General features: G+C 47.3%; 1 protein-coding gene across 3 annotated transcripts in view; it reads left to right on the forward strand.

Annotated features, from left to right (window-relative positions):
- Sipa1l2 (signal induced proliferation associated 1 like 2) overlaps window positions 1-25,793 on the forward strand; it is a 167,260-nt gene that overhangs the window by 86,250 nt on the left and 55,217 nt on the right. For all 3 annotated transcript variants that reach the window (XM_036187010.1, XM_036187012.1, XM_036187011.1), the window contains 6 exons: window positions 6,831-6,964; window positions 8,660-8,848; window positions 14,072-14,246; window positions 15,431-15,534; window positions 20,497-20,654; window positions 22,915-23,491. In XM_036187010.1, coding sequence (XP_036042903.1) covers window positions 6,831-6,964; window positions 8,660-8,848; window positions 14,072-14,246; window positions 15,431-15,534; window positions 20,497-20,654; window positions 22,915-23,491 — 1,337 coding nt within the window. The remainder of the gene's footprint in view (window positions 1-6,830; window positions 6,965-8,659; window positions 8,849-14,071; window positions 14,247-15,430; window positions 15,535-20,496; window positions 20,655-22,914; window positions 23,492-25,793) is intronic.

Genomic DNA, 25,793 nt, shown 5'->3' on the forward strand with positions numbered 1-25,793 from the left:
ACTCTCTGGTGATGACCAGGAGGAAGAGAGAGGGTCTTTGCTCTGCATTGCACCTGCCCCTCTCTGGGGCTTCTCCTTGGTAGCACAGGCCACTCGGAAGAGTCCTGCAAACATCCCAGATACAGCTCTTGACTCTTTGGGGACTCCTGTGCAGCAGCAGCTTGAGGGTGTGTTTCGGATGGGGTGCAGCTGCCAGCCATGAGTTCATGCTCTCCCTCTGTCTCCCTTAGCCTCTTCTCCTGTTGCCATGGTGAAATACTCTGACAGTGCAACTTAAGGTAGAAAGGGGTCGAGTTTAGCTCACGGTCCGGGTAGAATCTATCCATCATGGACGGGAAATCCAGGCAGCAGGAGCTTGAAGCAGCTGGCCACATCACATCCACAGTCAGGAAACAGAGGGATGAATGCAAGCCGTTATCCAGCTTGACTTCTCCATTTTATCCGGTCTAGGATTCCCTGTCTGGGGAGTGATCCCACTCACAGTTAAGATGGATCTTCCTATATCAGTTAATACAGTGAAGATGGTCCCCACAAGCATGCCCAAAGGCCCGTCTTCCAGGTGACTAGATTTTGTGAAGCTAACAGCACTAACCTTGGCTCTCTCCTTACCTTGATCTCTTCTTTCCTGCCTCACTTTTTCCTTCTGTCCTTTCAGTCTCCCATTGTCTCCCTCCTTTCCTCCTTCCCTCCCTCCCTCCTTTGTAAAATGCCCCCCAACAGGACACATTTGATCTCTCTTGTCATATCAGTTGTCAGGTGGAGGCGACTTAGAAGGAGCAGGACAGAAGGGTTGGTGGCAGCAGCACTTCCCAGGTGGAGCTGCGCCAAGGGCATCCTCACATCCTTCCGGTTTGCCTCTTCATGACTTCCACCTGCTGCTCCACCCAGCTCTTTGTAGAGGCTCCCTTTCCCCAGTGCCAGCCTTCCTCTGCAGCACTCAGAGTGGAGGATGCTGTGCCCAAGTGCTGGAGCGGGGCTGTTTGTACCAACCACACTTGCCTACCTACCATGCACAGGACCCTACGTTCACTAGGCAGTACTGACCACAGCAAAAACAGAAACCCAAACCCTCTACGAGCCCTCTCTGTCCCAGTGCCATTTTACTATTCTGTGGATGGGGGACTCGGGAACTGCCCCTCTGCCATAAGGCTAAAGTGCCTACCATTGTCTATGGCTGGGGGGTCCTTGCTTGATAACCAAGAACTACGGATGGGCCAGCGGGCAACATTCATGGGTTCATACCCCACCTAGCTCTGTCTTTAAATGAGCCGATGATTCAGGGCTGAGAGCAGTGCCTGTCACACAGCATGGTCCCTCTTGCTTTTCTTACACAAGTGTGTGAGAACTTTCTCTCTTGAAAGAGGCCATTGTCCCCGCTGTAGGCAGGCCCAGCATTGAAGGGCAGTGCTTTGTTCTGATGGTTAAGAGATGGTTAAGGAGAGAAGCAGAAGGGCTGGGTTGGGGCAAGGAGTGTCTGTGAAGCCTGCCACCTGGTTCCAGACACACTCCAGTGTCACTGATGCAGGGGCATGGGTTGGGGGAGGGGTGTGTCTTATGAATCCCTCGAACTCACTCCTGAGTAATTCATGACTCTGTTTCCTTTGAATTTCATGCCCCCTGCCTTTTCTTCCCATTTTATACAGTCAGTAACTAAAATAATGGGGAGTTGGACACTTAGATTCGCGTGGGTGAACAGAGTGACACCTAGCAACAGTACTTTCTAAGACACATGTCCCTCCCTGAGAGGGCACCATTGATGGACTCTGCATAGCCTCTCTCCCTGGCCCTCATCACCGCCACACACAGAGGTCCTATTGAGTCCAGGAGCTCCTAGCAGGAGGAACTACCCAGTTATACTTGGGACTCTGGTACCAAGGAACATTACTACACACTTGCTCTCCTGCTGTGGGCAGTGAGGATGCAGGAAGTCAGTCTAAGAACTTGCAAAGGCCTCCTGTTCACACTGGACCTCAGCAGGTCTTGGGTCAGCTGTGGAGAAACAGGAAGGATGCTGCTGTTGTTCTGTGAGGCTTGCTTGATGGCCAAAGTGGAGAGCTCGGGGACACTAATAAAGCCTCCTTTGGCTTTCAGTCCAAACTTAAAGCCCCCTCCCATCTGAATGCACAGAAGCTAGACAGCTGTGCCTTACCGGTAGCCTGTTACTTATACTCAGAGATGTCTTCCTCTTCTTAAGAACATGTTGCTAAAAGCTGCAGTGAGCCAAGGCAGCCTGGGATAGCTCCCTCAGTTACTAGTCTTTCAGGTTGTGCTATGATTTCTTTGGAACTGTACCTTAGGACATACTGTTGTATGTCATCTGTTGGTGGAACTATTGTCTGTCTCTATGCTATGCTGGCTCCCCCATGTCACCGGTTTGTTTTTTAGCACATGTATGTATGTATATGTGTGTTTGCATGTACATGGTTGTACATCTGTGTTTGTGCACATGCATTTGGAGGCCTGAGATTGACATCAGGAGTTCTTCTGAACTCTTCATCCGTCTATTAGAGACAGTGTCTCCCAGATGAAACCAGCACTTATGGTCCTTTGGTCTGGCTAGCCAGCTTGCTGTAGAGACATACTCCCCCACCCCCATCTCTGCCTCTTCCCTTCCTACCTATCAGGAATTACATGACATTTTAGTGGGGTTTATGAATCCAGTCTTTGTGCAGTTTGTAAATGATAAGCATTTTATCCACTGAGCCATCTCCTCAGCTCATGGCTTAGTTTTTACCTCTTAGGTAAAGTCATCCCCTGAAGCTGTTCATGGGAGTGCTGCTGTTGCTGTCTGTTTCCGTTCTAACATATGCAGAAGATCATTTCCTACAGCCCATCACCTAGCCCCTCCTCTTCGACTCCATCTGAAACGTGGGCCTCATGGGTTTTGTTTGAAGTCAAGTGTAGTATTTGGGACATTTCACTATTTCCAGTGCTACAGGTTTTCCAAGCTCAGTAAAGTTTTGGTTAAGTTTGAGTCAGACTCGTGTGTGTGGCAGCACCAATACCTCAGTTTTCCTGCACGGAAACAGGTTCACAGTGCAGGAAGAAAGAGTGTAGGTTTCTCAAGGCTGGGTGTGACTTCACGGTGATCTGCTGAGGCAGGACCTTCACTCACCCGCTTGCCCCACATTTATTCTGGTTTGTCCATAGCTCCTAGAGCACAGTGATAGACTGATTTGAAATGCAGGCACATGGTTTCGAAGAGGGGAAGGGGATGTACAATCCGTGTTAGGAGAGTCACTCCAGTGAGTAGTATACAAAAACCAAGTGACCAGCTAGTTGTTGTAAGGCAGAGAACCAGTAAGCTCCGTTATAGGAGACAGTGATCACAGTCCTCTCCTCTGCACGGGACTGAGGCAGAGGCCTTGGGGAACATGGGTTCTGAGCCTGTGGCGTCTGTGACCTTGCAGTGTGCTTCACCTGGGCACCACAACCTGGCAGAGCTGCTCTCATCTATCTCTTCATCCTGGGCCTGAGCATGCAGAGTACCTGTCCTTCCCTGCTCCTCAACTATTTGGTGATTTACCAATTCATCTCCTTTCCAGGATACTGCAGAGTCTAGAAACAGCCTTGAGCTGGGGTCCCAGGACATTCCAGTCCTTTTTTCTTCATAGAAGTTGGGAATTTTCCCCCTTCTTGATGGAATTTCCAGGATACACCAAGATGATGTGATTCTCATTTCTCACATTGCAATCTTATTAACCAATTTTTTTATCATGTTCTGTTATATTGGAATGATCTGTGGATTTTCATTCATCTTATCAACAGCCTCCTCACAGCATCCATCCTGCAGGGAAGATTTCATTTGATTCACTCTTGAAACAATTTTATGGAAATCATCAGCTCATTGGTTTGGAGATAAGGCCAGGCCGTGGTGGGGGAAGGGTCTGAATGCACGCAGCTAAGGAAGGGCTTGTTCACAAGCTTCTGTCCAGAGTGGCAGGCGTCTTTCCTGAAAGGGATGCAGGATGTCCTTTGAAAGCCTTGTCTTTGTTTCCTCTGGGGAAGTGGGGGAGGGGCATAGGCTCTGTTCACATCTTCATGGTCTGTGGGCATACTCTATGTAAGCGCTGGACAGCATGTTCTCAAATCCAGGGGAAAATGTTAATTTCTTTAGAAACACATGCAGGCATCCTGCAGACTTCTTGTTGAAACTAAAGGCACTGTGAGGTTCCTAGACTGGTAGGGCATACCCCTGTGCGGTCTGCAGGCACAGGCATGGTGCCTGTGGACCATGGGAACCTCACCTCTGCATGTGCATGCAGAAATGTGAGTGAGCCAGAGCTAGAGCCACAAATGGAAGCAAGATGTGGCTGCAACATAGGCCAGAAAGAGCTGCAAGGAGGGACATCCTTCCTTTATTCTCTTGCTCTCTCTTGCTCCTTGTCATCTTTAGTGAAAAAGCCAATAGTTCTTCAGCTTTTCAAAATATGGCTTCTGTTTCAGTGGAGTGTTATATGCCATTGTCCTCTTAAAAAGACTGTGGGCACAACCGATCTTCCCGGGCAGTCACTTGGAAATATACCAATGGAAAACTCAGATCTAAAATCTTCAGCAGTCAGTTAGAAAATAGGCCAGGTGATGGTGGCACATGACTTTAATCCCAGCACATGGGAGGAAGAAGCAGGTGGATCTCTGTGAGTTCAAGGCCAGCCTGGTCTCCAAAGCAAGTTCCAGGAAAGGCGCAAAGCTACACAGAGAAACCCTGTCTTGAAAAACAAAAACAAAAACAAAAAAAAGAGAGAGAGAGAAAGAAAGGAAGGAAGAAAGAGAAAAGAAGACAGAAATTTGAGATTTTGAAATATGTATATTTGAAATATATATGGCATATATATGTCTATATACATATCTATACACACATATATATATATGCACATACATGTCGGGGGGGGGGGGCATGTATTCTAAAACACCTTGATCTTGAATTTGATGTCAAATCTGAAGAAAGACCTGTGACCACCACAGAGAGCTACAGAGTGTTGCCAAGAATAATAAAGCCTCAAATAGGTGATGGTAGTTAGCTGCAGCTTGGAAAGTTTGGTACTGATGCAGTGTCTGCTCTAAAGACAGGTTGGTGCAGTGCCTTGGGCCCCTTTTCACTAATGCATTGTCAAGAACAACAGGATACACTGATTTAAACAGTTAACTTCCTATTATTGCTTTTAAACTACTGATTCAAGTCACAAAAGCTGCTCACCTTCTTCAAACCTGACATGTGTTGGCAACACTGGAGTTAGGTCTGTGACCATTATCTTGGCTGGTGTCAGCACATACTGTTCCCACCGTACAGGCTTTCTCCATTCTGAAACTGACTCACCTTCAGCCCCAAAAGTAGCCTCCTTGCTGCTTCTGGCTCTGCCTGGTTCCAGAAGAGCAAAAATGCCAATATTACACTAGTCTGGTTCCCCAATCAGTATAAAATGAATGGTTTCTATTTCAGAACCATTTTGAGCAGTGTTGATTGGAGTGGAGCAGACAGTTGCCCCTTTGGCGACATCAGATCTCTCCAGAAGTTCTCAGAGCATAAAACCGTGGCTTACAGAGCCTTTCAGAGTCTGCAGGATTCCCCAACTCAAAATCTGAGAGTTGGGTAAGATTAGCTGAAACCTAGAAGGTGGCATTCACAGGGGATAAATGTGGTGTTTTGTATAAGGGTGAAAGAAAGTCAGTGTTTAAGGATACAACCCTTGGAGAACTGACCAGGCTGTGGTTCATAAAGAAATGAATGAACAGTTCCTGAAGGTTCACATCTACTACCTGCTCTGCACAAATACTGTTGATATAGCTGTTAGCAATAGACATGCTCTTAACCTGCATTAATGGGCATGTGGGCAATTGTTCTGCACAGCCCAACTGCCTCTTCTGTGCTGCGTGCAGTAAGATAGGCTGTTTCTGAAGATACATGAGTCAGTGTAGAAACTGCAATGGGGTATGGTGACCCCTCGTTGTTCTGTGGTCCAGATTGAGTTGTCCACAGAGCAAGGAGTGTCCCATCACTGGAAGGGTTCTAACTAGGCGATTCACATTGTAAGTGGGGACTGCTTCCTTGAATGTTCCCCTGTGTCCCCACTGCTAAATATCGCCTGGCCTGTGGCTGTTAATGCAGATGAGTGAAGGCTGGTGACTGTCCATTAGAAAGTGTGCCCTGTGGTACCCTGTGCCTGGTAGATGAGATACCCCATTGTCCATTCCTGCTATGGTGTTGTGTGACCTGGGGCTCTTTCAAGGACCAGGGATTTATGGGAAAGAAAAGGTGAACTGACAGCTTGGTGGAGGGAGTTACTGGATTTGTAGGACCAGTGACCTTCACAGCCCAGTAATCATCATGAGTTTCCTGTCACTAAATTTCTGCTTAGACACTAGAGACAGTTTAATGACAGGGTGACCTTTGGCACTCCACTGATGGCTAAGATTACTCTGACCAGTCAGAGTGGCTCATTGGGTAACCTCAGGAGTCTCATTCAGTCGGAGAAGGTCGCCTTCCATATGGAAGGGAGCAGCACAGCCTTCAGTGATGACTCTTGAGGAATCATACCCCTCCACAGTGCTGAGGATGGTCACCCATCCTGCTGATGGTGCTGTCTACAGGATGGCAGCTTTGGGGTAGAGACCCTCATGACCCTGACAGTGAAAAGCAGAATTAGAAAGCAGAGAGGCAGCAAGAGAGGTGAAGCAAGATAGGACAGCATAGCTATTTAAGAAACCAGAGATTTTACCTGTGCACAGGGATCATGGAGTAGCCTTGTGGCACTTCCCTGGGGACTTGTGACATGAACCAATGCTGCTGCATCACTTGCTCTCTTCCCTGACTCTGCTCTTTTGAATCCCAGAGCACCAGAACTACTTTGGAATAGATGAAAACCTTGGCCCTGTAGCAGTCAGCATCCGGAGGGAGAAGGTGGAAGATCCCAAGGAGAAAGAAGGGTCCCAGTTCAACTACAGGGTGGCCTTCAGGACGAGTGAGGTAAGAGGCTGCCATGAGAAGTCTATCCTCATTGCCCCTTTAGTTAAGTTTTAGAAAACCTAATCATCATGCCAGTTGTCTAATGCTTGAGGTCTGTGAAAGGCTGTTATGTGATTTTTATCCTAAGTGAATACTTGGGAGCCTCTCCTGGATCTTAGGTGGCTATAGTCTTACCACCATGGGAACTGAGTGTGGTCACAGGGACAGACACCTAGCATGTACAGTGTGCACTCATAAAGCCCGTGACCTGCACTAGCCATTTTACCACAAACCTCAGGGAAGGTGTGACAGACATCACAACAGCTGGCTTCATCAATTATTTACACTTAATTACTATCTTAACTTTAGTCTGCACAGGTCTATCTTCAAAGCTGTCACTCAATGAAAGGGCTTAGCTTGTGTGAACATAGTCAGCATTGAGCCCAGGTCACCAGGACACCTGCATATACCAATTGAGACATACAGGGTTGACATGCTTACAGAAGCAAAGGAAACCAGAGAAGCCTCTTCTTTCTGTCTGACCTAAAGTGGTCAGCCAGCGGAATGGGCCCCAATCTGATTATGTGGGCCTAAGGACCCAGACCTGCAGTGCAGGGCAATTTGATTCCTCAGGATGGTTGATGTGCTGCTTATCTGCACAATGTGTGCAATGATCTCAATATTTACTCAATATGAGGCCAGACAAGCACAACAAGATGCTCTGCCATGGTGTGGGCTGGATGGACATGTGGCCATATTGGTTTTGCATGCCTGTCAGATGCCAGCCCCACTGTATAGTAAAGATGGAAGGTTCTGGGGTTGAGACATGAGAACAGATGTGAGCTACACAGTCTGCATTGGAATTTGGAAATGAGTTTAAAACCAAATGCAGAAGATGAGGCCACAGTGCAGTGGCTTTTCCCCATCATGGCAGCTTGGAATGGTGACCCAGGTGTCTTACTCTTCTGTTGTTGTGAAGACACCATGACCCAGGCAACCTAAAGGAAAACATTTATTGGGGCTCATGGTTACTAGGGGTTAGAATCCCTAGAATCATGGTTCCTAGGGACCGTGGCAGCAAACAAGCAGGCCTGGCATTGTAACAGTGGCTAAGAACTCACATACTTGATCCACAAGCAGGAGGCAGAGAGCTAACAGAATGGCATGGACTTTTGAAACCTCAAAGCCTGCCCCCAGTGATGCACCTGTTCCAACACAGTCACACCTCCTAATCCTTCCCAAACGGTTCCCCCGGCCAGGGACCAAGTATTCAAATAGATGTGTCCATGGGGACCATCCTCATTGAGAACACCACACTAGACTTCCAGAGTAGAGAGCAAAACATGAAACTAGTCCAGCAATCCCATCTTAGCCACCCACATGCAGCCCCAGGAGTAGAAGGGTACGGAGAGAGAAATGCAGAGGCAGGAGGAGGAGGAAGTGCTGTGGACATGTCCTGTGGTCCCTCCTCAGGAGCCTGGCTTTGGGGTTTCAGAGCTTTGGGGTTCATTGCTTGTTGTTTCCCTCATTCTTTGGTTCTCATCTGTTTGTCTCGTCTTTTTTCCCCTCCTGGTGTCTCCCCATCCCTATGTAAAGTTGTTGATAGAGGAATGTTGATTTTATGTCTCAGATGCAGACATTTGCTTCCATTTGCTAAACTGTTAGATCCCCTGTGAATAAACAGCAGCAGGTACTAACTGGAGTCTCTTGCCCCAGCTCACAACTCTGAGGGGAGCGATCCTAGAAGATGCTGTTCCCTCCACAGCCCGCCATGGCACCGCCCGGGGCCTGCCCCTCAAGGAAGTCCTGGAGTTTGTTATCCCGGAGCTGAGCATCCAGTGCCTGCGGCAGGCAGCCAACTCCCCCAAGGTCCCGGAGCAGCTGCTCAAGCTGGATGAACAAGGGGTGCGTAGAGTGTGTGGCCAGAAAGCTCATGCAAACCTGGGATGTACACTTGAAAATGGGACACACACACACACACTCTGCACACTCGCCTCTCTCTCAAGATAAGGTCTTATTGTGGTCCTGAACTCAATCCTCCTGCCTTACTCTCCCAGGTAGCCAGAAGTATAGACAGGAGCTCCTATTCCAGGTACTCATGTTCTGTCTTTTAAGACCAGCTATTGTAAATGTCTCCAAGTAAAGTGTATGGCCTCTAAGACCGCTCTAGAAAATTCCATAAAGGGTCCATTTTTCCCAACCCATGTGGTTCTGCTTTGTGGGGGCAGAGTGGTGAGACCACATGACAACTGTGGCCTGCTGTGTCCTTACAGAGTGAGGCAGGTGATTTGTGAGTCGTAAGGCAGACGGGTCCAGAAGCTATGCCGGGCTTTTTCAGACTTTGGGTGAACACTGTCTTAGAACTAACTGAACATCAGTGAACCGACAGTGGAGGCAGAAAGAACTCAGGTTGTCTCGCTTGCTCTATCTTCTGGCTTTGTGATGTTGACGTGGCTGTCTTTGTGATGATGTTTGGAGCTGAGTGCCAGCTGGCCTTTCAGCTCTGACAACTCCTCCTGTGTTCTGGATATCGAGGACTGTTGAGAGAAGAGGCAACTTATTTTACCCCTGAAAGAGATGCAGCTTGCCATCCCCCTGCAGTGCTGCCCTCTACTCCAGCCCCCGTTGTTCTGTTGATTTTCCTGAAAGCACATCTGCCAGGGAGGGCACCAACACACAAAAGGAGCTCGATATTTAAATAGTAATTAACCTTGCTGTGGCTCCTCTTTCTTGGATTCTGTAGCCCTTCTGTTCCCTGTGATTGGCTCCTGGCCATCTCACTTCCCTTCAGGATATAGTCAGGTGAGGAGAGTCCATCTTGTTCATTTTTTTTGTTGGAATTTGGTAAGATGTTTCAAGCAAGGAGACAGAACACTGTGATAATCTGAAAAGAAGTCATGATGCGGGGCCTCAGGGGTTCTGACACATTGTCTGTATAAATTCACCTCCCAACTTCTAGAATGCCATTTTTTAGAAGTGTGTGTGTGTGTGTGTGTGTGTGTGTGTGTGTGTGTGTGTGCGCGCGCGCGCGCGCACCTGAGTGTGTATGCCAGTACCTGTGAAAGCCAGAGAAGTGTATCCATATATCCTGGAGCTGAAATTATAAGCAGTTGTGAGCCACCTCACAGGGATGCTGAGAGTTCAGATTCTCTGGAAGAACAGCAGGTGCTCATAACCAACAAGCCATCTTTCCAGCCCCCTTTTCCTTTTTGTTTTTTAAAAATTTATTTATTTTTATGTGTGACTATTTCCCTGTGTGGATATATGCACACCAGAAGAGGGTATCAGATTCCCTAAAACTAGAGTTAGAGGTGATTCTGAACCATCATGTGGGTACTGGGAATTGAAGTTGGATCCTCTGTAAGAATAGCAAGTGCACTTAACTACTGAGCTATCTCTGCTACATACATTGTCTTTTTTCCTTCTTAAAGTGACCTTCTGGTTTATACATTAGGGAATTCATAGGTTGACCTTTAACAAGAGTTACCTAGCTGGGTGATAGCTCCCAGGGACACAACACATTATAGTATATTTGACAAAGTCTGTTCTAAAGGCCAGCTGCCCCTCCCCTATGGACCACATGCCCAGACACACCAGGTGGACATCAAATTTGCTCCACATAGGCATCAAATCTGAACCACCAACTGAGCTGTGTGATGGGACCTGAGAGCTGAGTTGCTGCACACGCAGCATGATCGTCAAGGAAATCCATAGGCTTTCTTTTTTGCTACCATCATTTGTGTTTAAAACTTCTTGTTGATAGTGACGAAGTGTCTTAGTCACTGTTCTATTGCTATGAAGAGACACCATAACCAAGGTAACTTGTATAAAAGAAAGCATTTAATTGTGGGCTTGCTTACAGTTATTCCGTTATCATCATGGCGGGAAGCATGGCAGCATGCCGGTAGACATGGTGCTGGAGAAGGAGCTGAGAGTCCTACATCCTGATCCATGAGCAGAGAAAGAGAGACGCTGGCCTAGTGTGGGCTTTTGAAACCTCAAAGCCCACCCCCAGTGACACACTTCCTCCAACAAGGCCACACCTCCTGATCTTTCTAGTCCTTCTCAAGTAGTGTCACTCCCTGATCACTAAGCATTCAAATATATTACCTTATGGGGCCATTCTTATTCAAACCACCACCTAAAGCTCCTGGTGTTGGGAACAGAGTGGCCAGTCTTGACCCTGCCCCAGTAGGAAGAGATGTGTTGGAGTCCCCTGCTTTTTTTGTGTATATCCTGCTCACAGCCCTGAGCCACAGGAGACTTTGACAAGTGTCCCAGCACTGGCATTGGACTGCAGCCTGCCTACCTTTTATCTCGGATCACTTGGGTTGGGTTGGAGCAGTGGGGAAGTGCTGAGATCAGGCTGAGGTCAACGGTTGAGGGGTGGAAGAGTGGTCTGGGAGATGAGAGCTCTGTACAAAGGAGTCAGAATGTTTACTTGCATGAGGCAGTGAGCAGCAGAGCCTGCTACTGGCTTCCGGTGGGCCAGGAAGAGGAAAAGGGAAGTGCCATTTGCCCATTTTTTTAGTTTTCTAAAAGAGGCCAGGTGATAATAGGTCACTTCCTGAATACATTAAATTGTGGCCAACATGTAATAAATGGTTCTGGGTCCCTGGAAGCGTTTCTCTCTCACTGGAGAACAGATGAGGGAGGTATGGTGGTGACAGCCCATGAGTGCAGCCCTGTTCCTGGCCGTGTTGTGTGTGTCCCCGTATCTACAGGATCTAGACTCTGATTCTGCCATTACATTTCCCAAAGGTCTTGGTGTAAGAATGATATGCAGTGCTGGTTACCACACGGACAGGTCACAGCCATGACTACACAGTATCAGTATCAGAGCTTTATTAGGAGGAAGAGGGTAGGGGTGGGGGACAAGAGAACCAGGCCTGGGGAAAGAGCAAGTGTGGACAGAGGAAGATGGTGGGGAGAAGAGAGAACAGAACAGAGAAAGAGGGTGAGTCACGGCTCTTTAAGGTGCAGGTGGGCTTACAGAGCTATGACGCATGCGTGTGCAGATTGCGTGACCACGCCACGCATACATAATCACCAGCGTACACTGAGGACATAAGATGCAAGACCCCTTGTCAAGCTCCTGAACTGCACATGTACAGTCATGCAGCTGAGGCAGAATCCCAACACTCGGTACCTGTGATGCAGGTCTAGTGGTCGGAAACACCATTTCCATTCAGTTTGGATCTAGACACAATTTGGGTTTTTTGGAGGCGTGGAAGACAGTGAAAGCCATAGCATAGTACTAAGCAGGTAGTCTCCCAGGATTTCAATCCCCAGTTATCCACCCTTTGCTTGAATAAAGTCACAAGGAATACCAGAAGTCCACCAGATGTGTAGAGACAGAGAATGCATGCAAGCCATGGAGGACTCTGCTCAGCCAGCTTGAAGCCAAAATACCTTGGAGGACACAGACATGGCAGGTGATGGCCCTGCTGTTCTGTAGTTTAATGGTGGACATTGCAGCTGTGATTCTCTGGTAATGGAGGGAGAAGGACAGAGGACATGTTTGGAGCTTCCTGATGTTAATCTGGACTCACTGAAGCCAACACCTCTGTCCCTAAAGCTCTGAAGATCCTAAACCATCTCCCAAGAAACTCAGGGCCAACAACAAAGCATTTTTTAATTGTATTTGGTGATTTTTCTTTTATTTTGGGGGAAGTTTTCCTTTTTGACCCCAGTAAAGTATAAGCCCTTAACACCGGGTGCTCGGTGGTTGCTGCATAACCTTAGGACGCCCACAGTCAAGGCCAAAGCCATTGCCATCTTTGTGATGAGGAGCTTGTAGTCCCACATTCTCCACCTATCCTGGCACCTGTCAGCAGAGAAAGCTGATTCTGTCATGCTGTGGGCACCCATCAAAGAGACAGGGAAACTTCTGCTGCCTGCTGAGGTCACCCAGGAAGCACCAGCTCTCTCACCATGGATAATGAGGTGGCTGAGACTGTTAGTCTGTGTTCTTGCTTCAAGAGCTGCCTATCATTCTGCCTTGCTTTGCCACTGGAGTCAGCAGTGGGGTTCTGTTAGAGGCTGAGTTTCCCATCTCAGTACTGAAGGCTGTGGGGTTCTGTTGGAGGCTGAGTTTCCCATCTCGGTACTGAAGGCTGTGGGGTTCTGTTGGAGGCTGAGTTCCCCATCTCGGTACTGAAGGCTGTGGGGTTCTGTTGGAGGCTGAGTTTCCCATCTCGGTACTGAAGGCTGTGGGGTTCTGTTAGAGGCCGAGTTTCCCATCTCAGTATCTGCATCTGTAGGGAGTTGGTGACATCTGAAGTTGGTCAGTCTCAGGCTCAGCTGCTGCTAGGTGGATCAAGGCCTCTGCTAGCAGGACTGAGAAGCAGATCTTTTGGGGAGGGAGCAGTTGCTGAAGCTGGATCTAGTTTCTTTGTGATTCTGGAGGAAATCTGCGGCTTCCACTTTGACACGGGATTGACTGTGAGGTAGGATTGCGGTAGGAACTGTTCCGTTGCTGCTACGGCTCTTTCTGGAGTAGCATGTCTATAGCCAATGTTTTCTTTTCAAAACAGTCAGAAATGTGAGAAATGACCATAATTGTACAACCAAACTTACTTTGGTAGAAACAAAACATTTTCTGTGCGTGCACACGAATTGCAGTTCTCACTGGAATCCCTCTCTTACCAGACCTTAATTTGATGTGATCCCCCTTCAGCCAACATTTCCCGTGAATGTTCAAATAAATCACAGAAGAAAAAGACCAAAGAGCTGGAGAGAGAAAAATTTTCAAAGTCCGTGGCCTTTCCCTCTTCCGAGCTTGGAAGATAATCCTAATTGTGCTACGAAGTATGTTAGATGAGGGAGGCATTTGCACAGTTGCATTTTTAGCTTCGTGTCTGAACAGGGCTGCCCACTCTTTCTCAAATCCCACCTGGCTCTGGCCAGAGGCACTATTTCTTAGGACCTTTCACTCTTCTCTAGCTGTATCCTGGGGTTTCTGGACTTGGTTCCTATTTGTAACATCTTGCACAATGAGAGTTGCTTTTGGGACTTCTTCCAGCATGCTTTCCTGGGAACCAGATCCCAGGCTTCCGCAGCTTTAACTTGGCTAAAAGCGAGCAGGTCTGGAGTCTGCCAAGTTCATCATGTTTCCTCTCATTTCAGCTGAGCTTTCAGCACAAAATTGGGATCCTGTACTGCAAAGCTGGGCAGAGCACGGAAGAGGAAATGTATAACAACGAGACAGCAGGGCCAGCCTTCGAGGAGTTCCTGGACCTCCTTGGCCAGAGAGTACGGCTGAAAGGCTTCAGCAAGTATCGCGCACAGCTGGACAATAAGAGTAAGCATGTGTACAAGTGCCTGGGTATGCAAGTGCACATGCAAATAACCTGTGTAGCTTGTGTTTGTATCTGTGTGAGTTCCTGTGTTTTTGTGAGTGTGTTTATGTGCATGTGTATGTGAGTAGCCTGTGTATTTATATGCATGTTTATGTGTGTTTATATACATTTAAAAACAACAGGTGACTATCTACAATCAACAGTTCAGACACCACCATCTATTTCTTATCTATAATATGTGTGTATATATGTATGGTGTATGTGTGTGTACATGTTTGAGTACATTGTGCCAGGTGCATGCAGGTTCATGTGGAGACCAGAGGTCAATGTCAGTATCCTCCTATAGTATTTTCTACCTTATGCCCTTTAATTTTTATTTCTCATGTGTGACCCTGAATATACAATACCACAATGGGCATGTGGAGGTAGATCATAGAACACCTTGGAGCCGTCGGTTTCCTCTTCTCATGTTGTTAAGGCAGGTGTCTTGTTTCTGGTGCTACATGAAGTATACCAGGCTATCTGAGCCCTGTGAGTCGGGGCAATTCTGTTTCCACCTCCTATCTTGCCGTAGAAAGGCTGGTATTATGGGTGTATCAGCCCCATGTCCTTCTGGTTTGTGTGGGTTCCAGGAATCAGTCTTGGATCTTCTAGCTTATGTGGCAGTAGCTATCACCTGCTGAGCTAGCCCACTGGTCCATCCATTTGACTCCTCCTTAGACAGGGATTTTCACTGAACCTGGATTTCCCTGAACCAACTGCAGACATGCACTCCTCACCTAGACTTTCACATGGGAGGGAGCAGCAGATCCTCGCTCAGTTCCCCACACTCACTTGGCAAGCATCCTACCAGGACTGAACTGATTCCCCAGCCTCACTTTACCATTTCTTCACCTGTGTGTTTGTGCAGGAAGGAGTTATAGAAAGAGACCATAATCTCCCCTCCTGGGTCCCTAAGTCGATGAGAGCATGCTCAGTAGAAAGTTGACAGGAAAGCAGAGGCCTGGGGGGCCAGCTCCAGGTGAGAGCTGCTAACAGCTGAGCCGAGTGCCAGAGAGGCTGCACCCAGGTTTACACACAGTGTGGCTTGTGCTTTTCAGCCCAAATACCTTTTGCAGAAATCCCCGTGCAAGTAGTAGAGCCCTGATTCTGTACTTGCTAACTAGCTTTATAATTACTTTTTCAGCGGATTCCACAGGGACTCACTCCCTCTATACCACATACAAAGACTTTGAACTCATGTTCCACGTGTCGACATTGCTTCCATATATGCCAAACAACAGGCAGCAGGTAAGGCCTCCTGTGTGCATCATGTATGTCCCCATTCCCATGTCCACCAGCACCTCCATCCAGCCTCCCATACCCACCGTGCAGCTGGGAAAGAGTGAGGCTGAAATTTTACATTCAAGCCGTAGGTTGCTCCTGTTAAGCTGACACTCTCTGACTGTTACTACAGCATATCTGAGCCTTTATGGGAATATTATTGTATTTTTTATTGATCATGAAACTGAGAAGCTGACTATGTCTACCATGTTAATTATGAGAACAACTGTGTTGACCAGACAGGTTTCTACATGTGGGTAAATAACTTATTTGTAGAAAATATTAACTGCAGTGGGAGCTAAACCTGTTCTTGGCTGCTGCTCCTCATTGGGGTTTTATTTCATTATTTAATGACACACTGTATTGACCCTTTGTAAAATGGGGAAAGGATTCTTCTACACTGACAGTCACGCCCGCAGACTTAAGAAGTGTTGAAAGCTTAACGATGCCTAAAACACCGCAAAGTAATTAACAGGATGTTTTGTAGAGCTATAAAATGGGGGGGGGGGGTGTTTTGTTCTGTTTTTTTAACGAAATTACTAGAATTGATAGCAAATACTGGCAGTACTGTGGCTGCTCTGTGAACTTTGGAGTTTGGGGCACGTAAGGTGGTCCTATGGAGTAGCAGCCTCACCCCCAGCCCCTCTAAAGGAAGGAGGCTGCCGGAGGGTCTGGGGATGGCTCCTAGAGAAAGCTGCTAAGATGTGATTTGTGGCATTTGTATTGGAGTTAAGACAGGACTGAGATAGAGTCATTTCTGAGCATTTACATTCTGAACACAACACCTGCCTTCCTGTGCACAAAGACCACAGGGTGGCCCTCGTGGGACTATCTGAAGAATGAAACGTAATTAATTAATGACAGAGAATTACTTCACTTCCTTTTTAGTTTATTTTATTTATTTATTTTATGTGTATGAGTGTTTGCTGGGAACTGGTGTTGCAGATGGTTGTGAGCCACCAAACGGGTACTGAGAACCAAACCTGGATCACCGGAAGAGCAGCCCGTGCTCTTAATTGCTGAGCCCTCTCTGCACCCCTGGATTTTCTCATTCCTTAAACATTTGTGAAATCCATGAATTGAATCAAAACTTATATATGTTTTTCCCCAAAGAAGAAACCAGCTACCTCTTCTCCCTCCCACTAGTTTTAAGCCCCAACGGTCCTTTACCCCTGAGGAACAGTGCTTCAAACTTCGCCCCTCCTTCTCGGTACTTCCCAGCTGAACGGTTTCCTTAGACTCTTAGCTCGGTCCTTGACCTTCCTGAATGACCCGCAGCATTTTCTAGTATTTACTGTTCTTCCCCCTTCATCTTTGGAAGATCTATCCCTAGATTCCTGGGATTGCCAGTCCTGGCTCTCAGCTCCTGAACAGCATCATGTGCAGTATGCCCAAATTTTATTGTTACTGTTTTATAATCCCATAGGTGTGGCTCATGGGTATTTTAGGTGACTAAATTAGCATGTTGGCTTTGCCCCCATTCCTAAAGATCTGGTTGCCTCAATAGTTTTGGCGACTTTCTTCACCCAGGCATTTGGTAGACTACGCTGATTGCAAGCTGCTGGCGGGATGTTCTGGTTTTAGCTAAACAGTGGCACTCTCTGATGGGCATGGGTATTAAAATTTTGCCACAGGTTCTCTTGATTCTTCCCATTTCTCTCACCCCAAACATAATGCCCACAAACTTAATACCAAAAGCAGAAAAGTCTGAAGGGCCAGCCTCATGGTAACTGCCATCAGACTCAGCCCAGCTGGAACCCCAACTTTGCCTGTACCCTTGGTCTTATTAGCACCAGAGTGTTTGTAACTTGCTAACTGGTCCAGGTTTGTCCTCAGAGAATCTGATTTTGTGTGTTTGTTCCTGTAATAAATCAACCTGGGAGCTACTTGTTGAGGTAGTAAAGTCCCGGGAACATTCAGCAGGCCTGAGCCCTTCCCACAGGAGAAGCTTTACTGGCCCATAGACCACAGATACCCTGGACCCCAAATCTCCACACAGAATAAGCTCACACTGGTCTCTCCTAAGGCTGTGTTTCCTGTGCACCCCTTCTCTGAACAAACCATAGCTCAGCCAGCATGTGATGTCATCACCAAGAACTTCACAAGGCAACTTCAAACCTCTCCTTGGCAGAGACACCCTTTCCTCAGGGTAGCCTCATAAAAGAGGAGACAGCACGGTGCCTGGCACACTGTGAGCTTTGCTTTCTTAGTGTGTGTGTGAAGTTCAAGTGGCCCTGACTGGAAGGGGCATCAAACCCTGTGAATTACCTCGGGAGTGACCAGGCCCTTGGGGTTTTGTATTATGTTCATAGTGGACTTACAGGCTGCAGTGCTTGGGTTGGGTTGGGCTGTGTTAGTCCAGCTACAGGCCCTGCCATGAAGGGTTTTGCACCTTCTGGGTCCTGGTTGCTATAGCTGATGAGCACCTGGATGGATCCTAGAGCAGCCCGGCTTGTTGAGTGCTATCTGAGCAGATCGCGATGATGCCGGTGTTCCTCCCTGACTGACACTGTGTGCCAGCATAAAGCACAGAGGTGGCTCTGTGCTTTGCCTCTTCCCCACCCCTGCATAGGAATGACACCAGCTTGAGGATTGCTGTGGAAGCTGAGGGCTGGGAGAGCCCTGTTTCCATCTTGGCCTTGTCAGGAAGGCACTGAAAATCCATGCTCTGCTCTGTATCTTCATCTTTATCTGTACAGTGTCATTGCTTGGCTGGTTTGTACATTCCCTCTTGCTGTCAGTACAGAATGGTCATATGAGATGGTAAATCAGTGATGATTGTTTGCGGAGGTGGACTTGCTGATGGGAACCAAGAGCTACCAGCTAGCTTTAGTGCTTCTGTGAGGAACAAGAAAGGCTGTCTTTGAGAAGACAGGCCTTGTTTTACTGTAGTTTTTCTTTTTTTAGCATGAATTTGAAATGGTACATTTTACTTAGAGGTATATCAAAGTCTGTTCAAATTGTGGATTTGAACAGGGAGGCTCAGTAGACCCGGTACTGTGTTGTGTATTAATACATGTTTCAAGACTTCTCTGGCAGTACAGTGATTTCCCTGTACTGAGAATACAGTATATACAGGGTATAAGTGGGACTCTTCCTGGCTGTGACCAGGGGGTCTCGCTGGTCCCTGGAGGACTCTGAGGAGAAGCCTTGCATCTTCACCTCCTGGGCTCTTTGTGAGTCAAAGTAAAAGCCAGGGAGCTCACTGTGGCTCCTTTTTATTTCTGAGTTTGAAAGGTTCTAAAAGCTGAACTTGATGTCCTGGACTGTGAAACATGTTTTGTAGGTGCCAAATAAATTCAAGGGCAAGGCCGTGGTCTTTGTTGTTGCCAGTAAGGGAGATTTACTGCTGGAGATGGTCACAGTCCTGCAGTGACGGCACCAGCTCCTTGGGGAGTGACTGGCTGCACTGCATCTGAAGTATTGGGGGGGGGGGGGCTCACTTCCATGCTGCTTGCCTGTACTGGGGGGGGGGGGGCTCCTGTGTGGGAGTCTTGGCATATAGTCACTGGAAGGTGAGCATGGTTTGAATGCACAGTGTAAGGGTTGTATGCCTCATTTATTCCTTTAGCAAATGTGCATTGGGTACCTACTTGGTGCTGGGCATGCCTTTGGAAGGCAGGAAGGCAGTCAGGTTACCTCCTGTCCTTGGGAATACCACAACCTATATAGGAACATAAACCAGCCAGTGGAAGAGAGTGGCACCTGGGTGACCCAAGTATGAGGGTGGAGTGGAGATACAGCCTTGACAGACTTCTCAAAACGTCTGAGAAAGTCAGTGTGGACAAGGAAAATGTGTATCACAACACACAGCTTCCAACGCTTCAAGCCATTGTCACTTGCCTCTGTTTCTGGACTCTGTAGTGAGGTAGGAGGGCATGTCAGGGGAAAGCTATGTACCTCATGGCACCTGGGAGACCGGAGGCAGGATACAAGATACAGCCCTGCAGAGCCCTCCCACAGTGTCCTGCTTCCTCCAGCCAGGCCCCGCATCCTCATTCACACCCCTTCCCAGTAGTACTTTCCATTATGAGTCCTTCCATAGATTTATCTGCTGGAGGTCAGAGTCCTGGGGACTCACTCACTTTGCCAGAGTACTCCTGTGAGCTCTGCTGAATGGGGACAAAGCTTTCCTGCTTGAGGTCTGAGGAGACATTTCAGATCCAAGCCTCAAGAGCAGAGAGGATTGTCCAGATGAGGTGTGCCAAGACCTCATTGCACATCGACACAGGAACTGTCCAGGAAGAGCTTGGAATAAAGAACATTCTTGGCATAAGTGATGTCAGAAGCAACTCTGGCCTCCTCCTCTCCCCTGGACTTTCAGTTTTATAAGATTATAAAAGATGGAGTCTTCTAGCTGCTAGTGTAGTGGAATTCTGGATTCATTAATTAATATGGATCGTATCAAAAAGCCTTGTTTCAGTTAATTAGTTTGAAGACCTATGCTACCCATGGAGGCATCCTCCTGGTTTTCTTGCAGAAATACAAGCCAGCATGGGAGCCAGGATGTGTGTACAGTAGATCACACCTCCCTGAACCCCGTCTCCTCCTCTAAGCTGAAGTGCTTAAACTATAACGTGTCTTACAAGTATAGTATGCTCTTTTATAATGAAAGATATAACTGGATAAGATAAAAAAAGAAAGAAAATAGAAGTAGATTTCTTAGTAAAATGGATAGCTGGAGTTGTAGCCGAGGATAGCTCACTTCCCTCCCAGGGGCCCCATGTCATGCTCTCTCTGATGACCTTGGGTGTTTAGATTTCTGTTCCTGAGGGTCTTCTGCTTGTGACACCTAGCTATCAAGATGCTCAAGGCCATTGGAACCCAAGAAGGGCTCCACTTCTCCCTGTTCCTTCCTCAGCTGAGATTGAGCAGGTTGTCTATATCAATGTATTTTGTGACCCTTTGGGTGTTTCCTTCCCTGCACAGCTTCTGAGGAAGAGGCACATTGGGAACGACATCGTCACCATCGTCTTCCAGGAGCCTGGTGCCCTCCCGTTCACCCCCAAGAACATCCGCTCGCACTTCCAGCATGTCTTTGTCATAGTGAAGGTGCACAACCCCTGCACAGAAAACGTGTGCTACAGGTGAGCCTGTGGCCCTGCCTCCCATCTGGCTTTCAGTTCTTCTCCTGCAACCATAACTACCGAATTTCCCTCCCTCCATTAGTCCCTCCTCCCTCCTCTTCCACTATGTAGCCTAGGCTGGCCAGGAACTCAACCTCCCAAGTGCTGGGATTGTAACCTGCCTGCTAATCATTTTTAGCTATTTTCGGTAGTGCCAGGAATTGAAGCCAAGGCTTTTTGTATGCTAGGCATGTACTCTCCCACAGAGCTGCATTCCCTAGCCTTCCTCATTCTGATTATATTTTTGTGAGCAGTAGTTGCCTCTCTCCCTTGAAGAAGGAAGTACCTGGCTACTCAGAGTAGCGGGGTTCCATTTTCTGCTTTCCTGAGAGACTGCACCAGGACCCATGCTGGCACCAGCCTCTCAGCTAGGTGGGATAGCCTGTTAGGGAAGTGAGTGGCAGGTAAAATCCTAGAGACACCCAGGCAGAGCCACCAAGACCCAGTACCCATTTGCCTTGTGACTTTAAGGCCCCAAGACCATCTTCACTAGGCCTGCTTTGAGTCCTGGCTCCTAGCTGGGGTGCTGTCTTAGGCGGTGTCTAGGATAAATGACTGCTCTGTGTGGTGATGGGAGTGCCCCTGCCTTACTGCTTGTGTTGGGGTATGGGGTTTCTTTATTTTCCTTTTTCCTTAACTTTTCCACTTTCATTGTGTGTGTGCGTGTGTGTGCCTGTTCTGCCTGTATGGGCACACTTCTGGGAGTGTCCACATGTATGTGTGTATGCATGCATTTGGGGACCAGGAGTCTTCCTTGGTGGCTCCTCTCCCTTGTTTACCAAGGCAGGGTCTCTCAGTTAAGTCCAGAGCTCACTGATACAGTTTCTGGGGATCTGAACTCTGGTCCTCAGGTTTGTGCAGCAAGTGCTCTAACCACTGAGTTTCTCTGCTTTTCTTATCCTTCAATTCCCTGTCTTAAAGTTGAGGACTCCCACACCCACTGAGGAAAATGAGTATGCTGCATGAATAACTTAAATTGAGCAAACAGTGCCACTGGTCCTGGTGGACAGGAAAGCCCTGGGAAGCTAGAGGCCCCGCCCCACAGGCAGGACACCAGTCTGAGCATTCTGGCCCTGCCTCATGTGCAGCCCGTTTGAAAACACTCTGGAAACCTCTTGTTCCTAGCTTACCTCCTCCTCAACTTGCAAAGCATGAGGAAATCTCTGGCCCACTGTGAAGGATCTCCTTAATGAGACCTGGAGTCAATATAAGGTCAAGCTTCCCTCACATGACTGTTGATGCACTTCTGGCCTAGGCCACTGGCCTACCTTAAGAAAGGGATAGTTGAGAGAATATGTAATGTGTGTTCTACACAAACAACTGCTTAAATTGAGTGGTATCGGTGCAAACATGGTAAGTCTCATCTTCAGGAGTTTCTGGAGCCTTCTTCAGCAATAGGCCAGGTCTACAGCTTTATTGTTTTGGTACTGTTTTATTGGATGCTATTTTTAGTAAAAGCAAGCGTTTTGGTTACTTTTCTTGTTGTTATGACAACATGGCTGATACTCTAAGGGTTAAGGGCTTGTTTTGGCTCACAGTTTCCACCTGTCCTAGTCAGGAGGTATGGCAGGGACTCCTCACATGCAGAGTGCTCTGGCTGAAGGCAAAGATGGCACCTTTAAGGCCTGCCCCTGGTGGTGGGCATCTACCCGCTACGCTCCATGTCCACAAGGTCCCACTAGCTGGGGACCGAGTATTTAAACACATGAGCCTGTGAGGACACTTCCCACTCAGACCACAGCAGGTATTTGAAAGTACTTCCTGCCTTTATACTTGCATCATGTCCTGTCTTCTGTTCTAACTGTGAGATGATTTGTTAGCACAAATACTTTGAAGGCAGGTATAACTTTCTTTTTGGTGCTAGTTAAATTACTATGGGCAGACTATTTTCTAGACCAGCTTACATCTTTTATAGAGCATAGCACTCTCATTGTTCTTCTGTGTAGATAATGGAATATTTGGGTTCTTCTGAGAGTCACTGGCTTTTAAGAAATCAGAATGTAGCCACTAATTTAATATTTACTGATTTGGTTCCAATGAAAGCCAGTAGAGTGTCTCAAGTATTTGGTGGTGCCCCATCAGGTTCACTGATCCTCTTAAAATTAGAATAATAAGAGTCTGCAAAATAGATGGGCTAACCAGCACATGGGGGGACCTGTCACCCTAAAGAAGGAAAGAGAGAGCCATGGCTCCGCTTATTTCATTTTTCTTTCTTCCTCAGCGTTGGCGTTTCCAGGTCAAAGGATGTCCCTCCCTTCGGTCCCCCAATCCCCAAAGGTGTAACTTTTCCAAAGTCAGCCGTGTTCCGGGACTTCCTTTTAGCCAAAGTAATCAATGCAGAAAACGCAGCCCATAAGTCAGAAAAATTCCGGGCCATGGCTACTCGAACAAGGCAAGAATACTTGAAGGACTTGGCTGAGAACTTTGTCACGACCGCCACAGTGGACACTTCTGCGAAATTCAGCTTCATCACCCTGGGCGCAAAGAAGAAGGAACGCGTCAAACCAAGGAAGGATGCACACCTGTTCAGCATCGGAGCCATCATGTGGCATGTGGTGGCCCGGGACTTCGGCCAGTCGGCAGACATTGAGTGTCTGCTTGGGATCTCTAATGAGTTCATCATGTTGATAGAGAAGGACTCCAAGAATGTTGTATTTAACTGTTCCTGCAGGGATGTGATTGGCTGGACCTCTGGGTTAGTGAGCATCAAAGTCTTCTATGAAAGGGGAGAGTGTATCCTGCTATCCTCAGTGGACAACTGTTCCGAAGACATCCGAGAGATAGTGCAGCGGCTGTTAGTAAGTATGGCTTGTGTCCTCCACTGCCTGTACTTCATAGTCCCAGCAAGCTGTACGGGGAACTCCACCCAAGATTTCAGCGCTTGGACAGGCAGATGCTGTTCCAGTGAGGGCTGTGTTCTTTTGTTTGTTTGCTTGTTTGTTTGTTTTGTTTTTCTTTTGAGATAAGATCTCACAGATTCAGGCCAGTTTTGAACTCACCATGTAGCTGAGGGTACCCTTGGACTTCTAATCCACCCGTCTCTTTCACTTTATGAGTGCCGTGATCTACCATATCCGGTTTTATATGGTGCTGGAGCTCACACCCAGGGGCTCATGCATGGTAGTTGAGCACTCCACCAAATGAGCCACATCCCCAGCCCTACTGGTTGTTTTTTTAATGAGAGTCATTAACCACCATGGTGAAGAAGCCACCCACAACCACATGATGAGAAAAGCTGAGCCAACTTCAAAAGAACCATTTCTGTAATAGTTGAAGAAAAACCAGGAGAATTTTTTGTACGTTTGTGTGATGAACACAACACACTTTAAAAAACACAGAATTGCTATCTGCTAGCGACTGGGTCCTCTCCCCTGCCCCTTTTGTGCATGTTTGTATAACAGTGTTTTGATTTAAATATGTTAATCTCTCATTTCACAAATGTGGGCATTAAATTAGAAAAACCTTAAAAAAAAAAAAAAAAAAAGAAAAAGAAAAAGTCATCCATCTCCAAAGAGATTTCTAAAAGAGATAGGATTCTTTGTAAGGTCCTGGGGCTGGGTGGGGCTGGGTGGGGCAGAAGAGTCAGCTGGTAAAGAGCTCCCCGCACAAGATGAGGACCCATATTACATCCTGAGCACACGTGGAAATAGGCATGGTGCCCTAGGGCACCTGTAATCCCAATACTGAGGAGTCAGAGATAGGGGAATCCCTGGGGCCTGCTGACCAGCCAGCCTCACCTAATCTCAGGTTATAATAATATAATAAAGAGACCTCATCTCAAAAATCAAGGTAGACATCTCCTGAGGACTGACACCCAAGATTGACCTCTAGCCTCCATACACATATACATGTACCCACATGCACACACACACACACACACACACACACACACACACACACTAGGATGAAAGATGGGATCTATTCAGGTGATGATGGCGCATGCCTTTAATCCGAAGGCAGATCTCTGTGAGTTTGAGGCCAGCCTGGTTTACAAAGCAAGTTCCAGAGCAGCCAGAGTTGTTACTCAAAGAAACCCTGTCTCAAAAAAAAAAAAAAAAAAAAAAAAGATGGGGTCTTGCCATGTAACTCAGACTGTCTGGAGCTTTCAGTATATCCCAGGCCAGATTCAAACTTGAGATCCTCTTGCCTTAGCATCCCAAGTGCTGGGATTACATGTGTGTGCCACCATGGCCTAATGTGATTTTTAACCCCCAAACACCTACATTGTGCCAAAGATGTGAAACAGTCACATTTTTGTTCCCAACTTTAACAAAGCAAATTCAGATTCTCTGTGGGTGTGTACAGTAGAGCAATAGCAATAAATTTGCTGTTTGGATTTTTTGGTGTAATATAAGAACAAAGCATGTTTTGGCCATAAAACATCTCATTATTAACTCCTTTCCCAAGGAGGATGTATCACTTAGTCAACTGAGGCTCATTAAACAAGGATGTGGATAGCACTTCCTGTCCTTTCTTCCCACAGAGGGTGGGTCTCTCTTTCATTATTAGAAGGCCAGTGTGAGAAAGAATAAAATCAGCTAGCATTGGTCAGTGTTGGAGTGCATTGCAGACAATGTCTACAGGGGACCGTCATCTCAGAGCTGGTAAGGACACTGCTTTTGTACATGATGCACTTAGTGTCTGTTGCCTTTGGTACAGAGTACAGCCAGAAGTGTACATTGTACATACAGGAGGGGAGAAGAGCTCACTCCCAGAGGGACCTTGGGTATGCCACCTGAGTCCTAGAAAGGCATCCTGAGAAGGGCCATTCTTGGATAGAGGTCCCCTGTCACACGTTCAGCTCCTAATAAATTTTGAGTAAGGACCCTACATTTGTGTTGCCCAGTGGGCCCCACAAATTATGTAGCTGTTCCCAGGTACGTGGATGGGAGACTGCTCTTTTCCCCGGGTTACTGAGTCTGCGTAAGTATGTGGGGCACTTGAGAAACAAGGAGACCTTGGTCTGACTTCAGGAATGTCTGAAAGCCAGAGACATTAATAATATGATAATGAAGGGGAGGGAGTCAGAAACAAAGCCTGGCCGATGCTCTTCCGGATAGTACCTCCTAGTGAATTTCAGGTAGCAGTTGCGTTCATATT

This window comes from Onychomys torridus, chromosome 5 (assembly GCF_903995425.1).
Source record: "Onychomys torridus chromosome 5, mOncTor1.1, whole genome shotgun sequence".
NCBI lineage: Eukaryota > Metazoa > Chordata > Mammalia > Rodentia > Cricetidae > Onychomys > Onychomys torridus.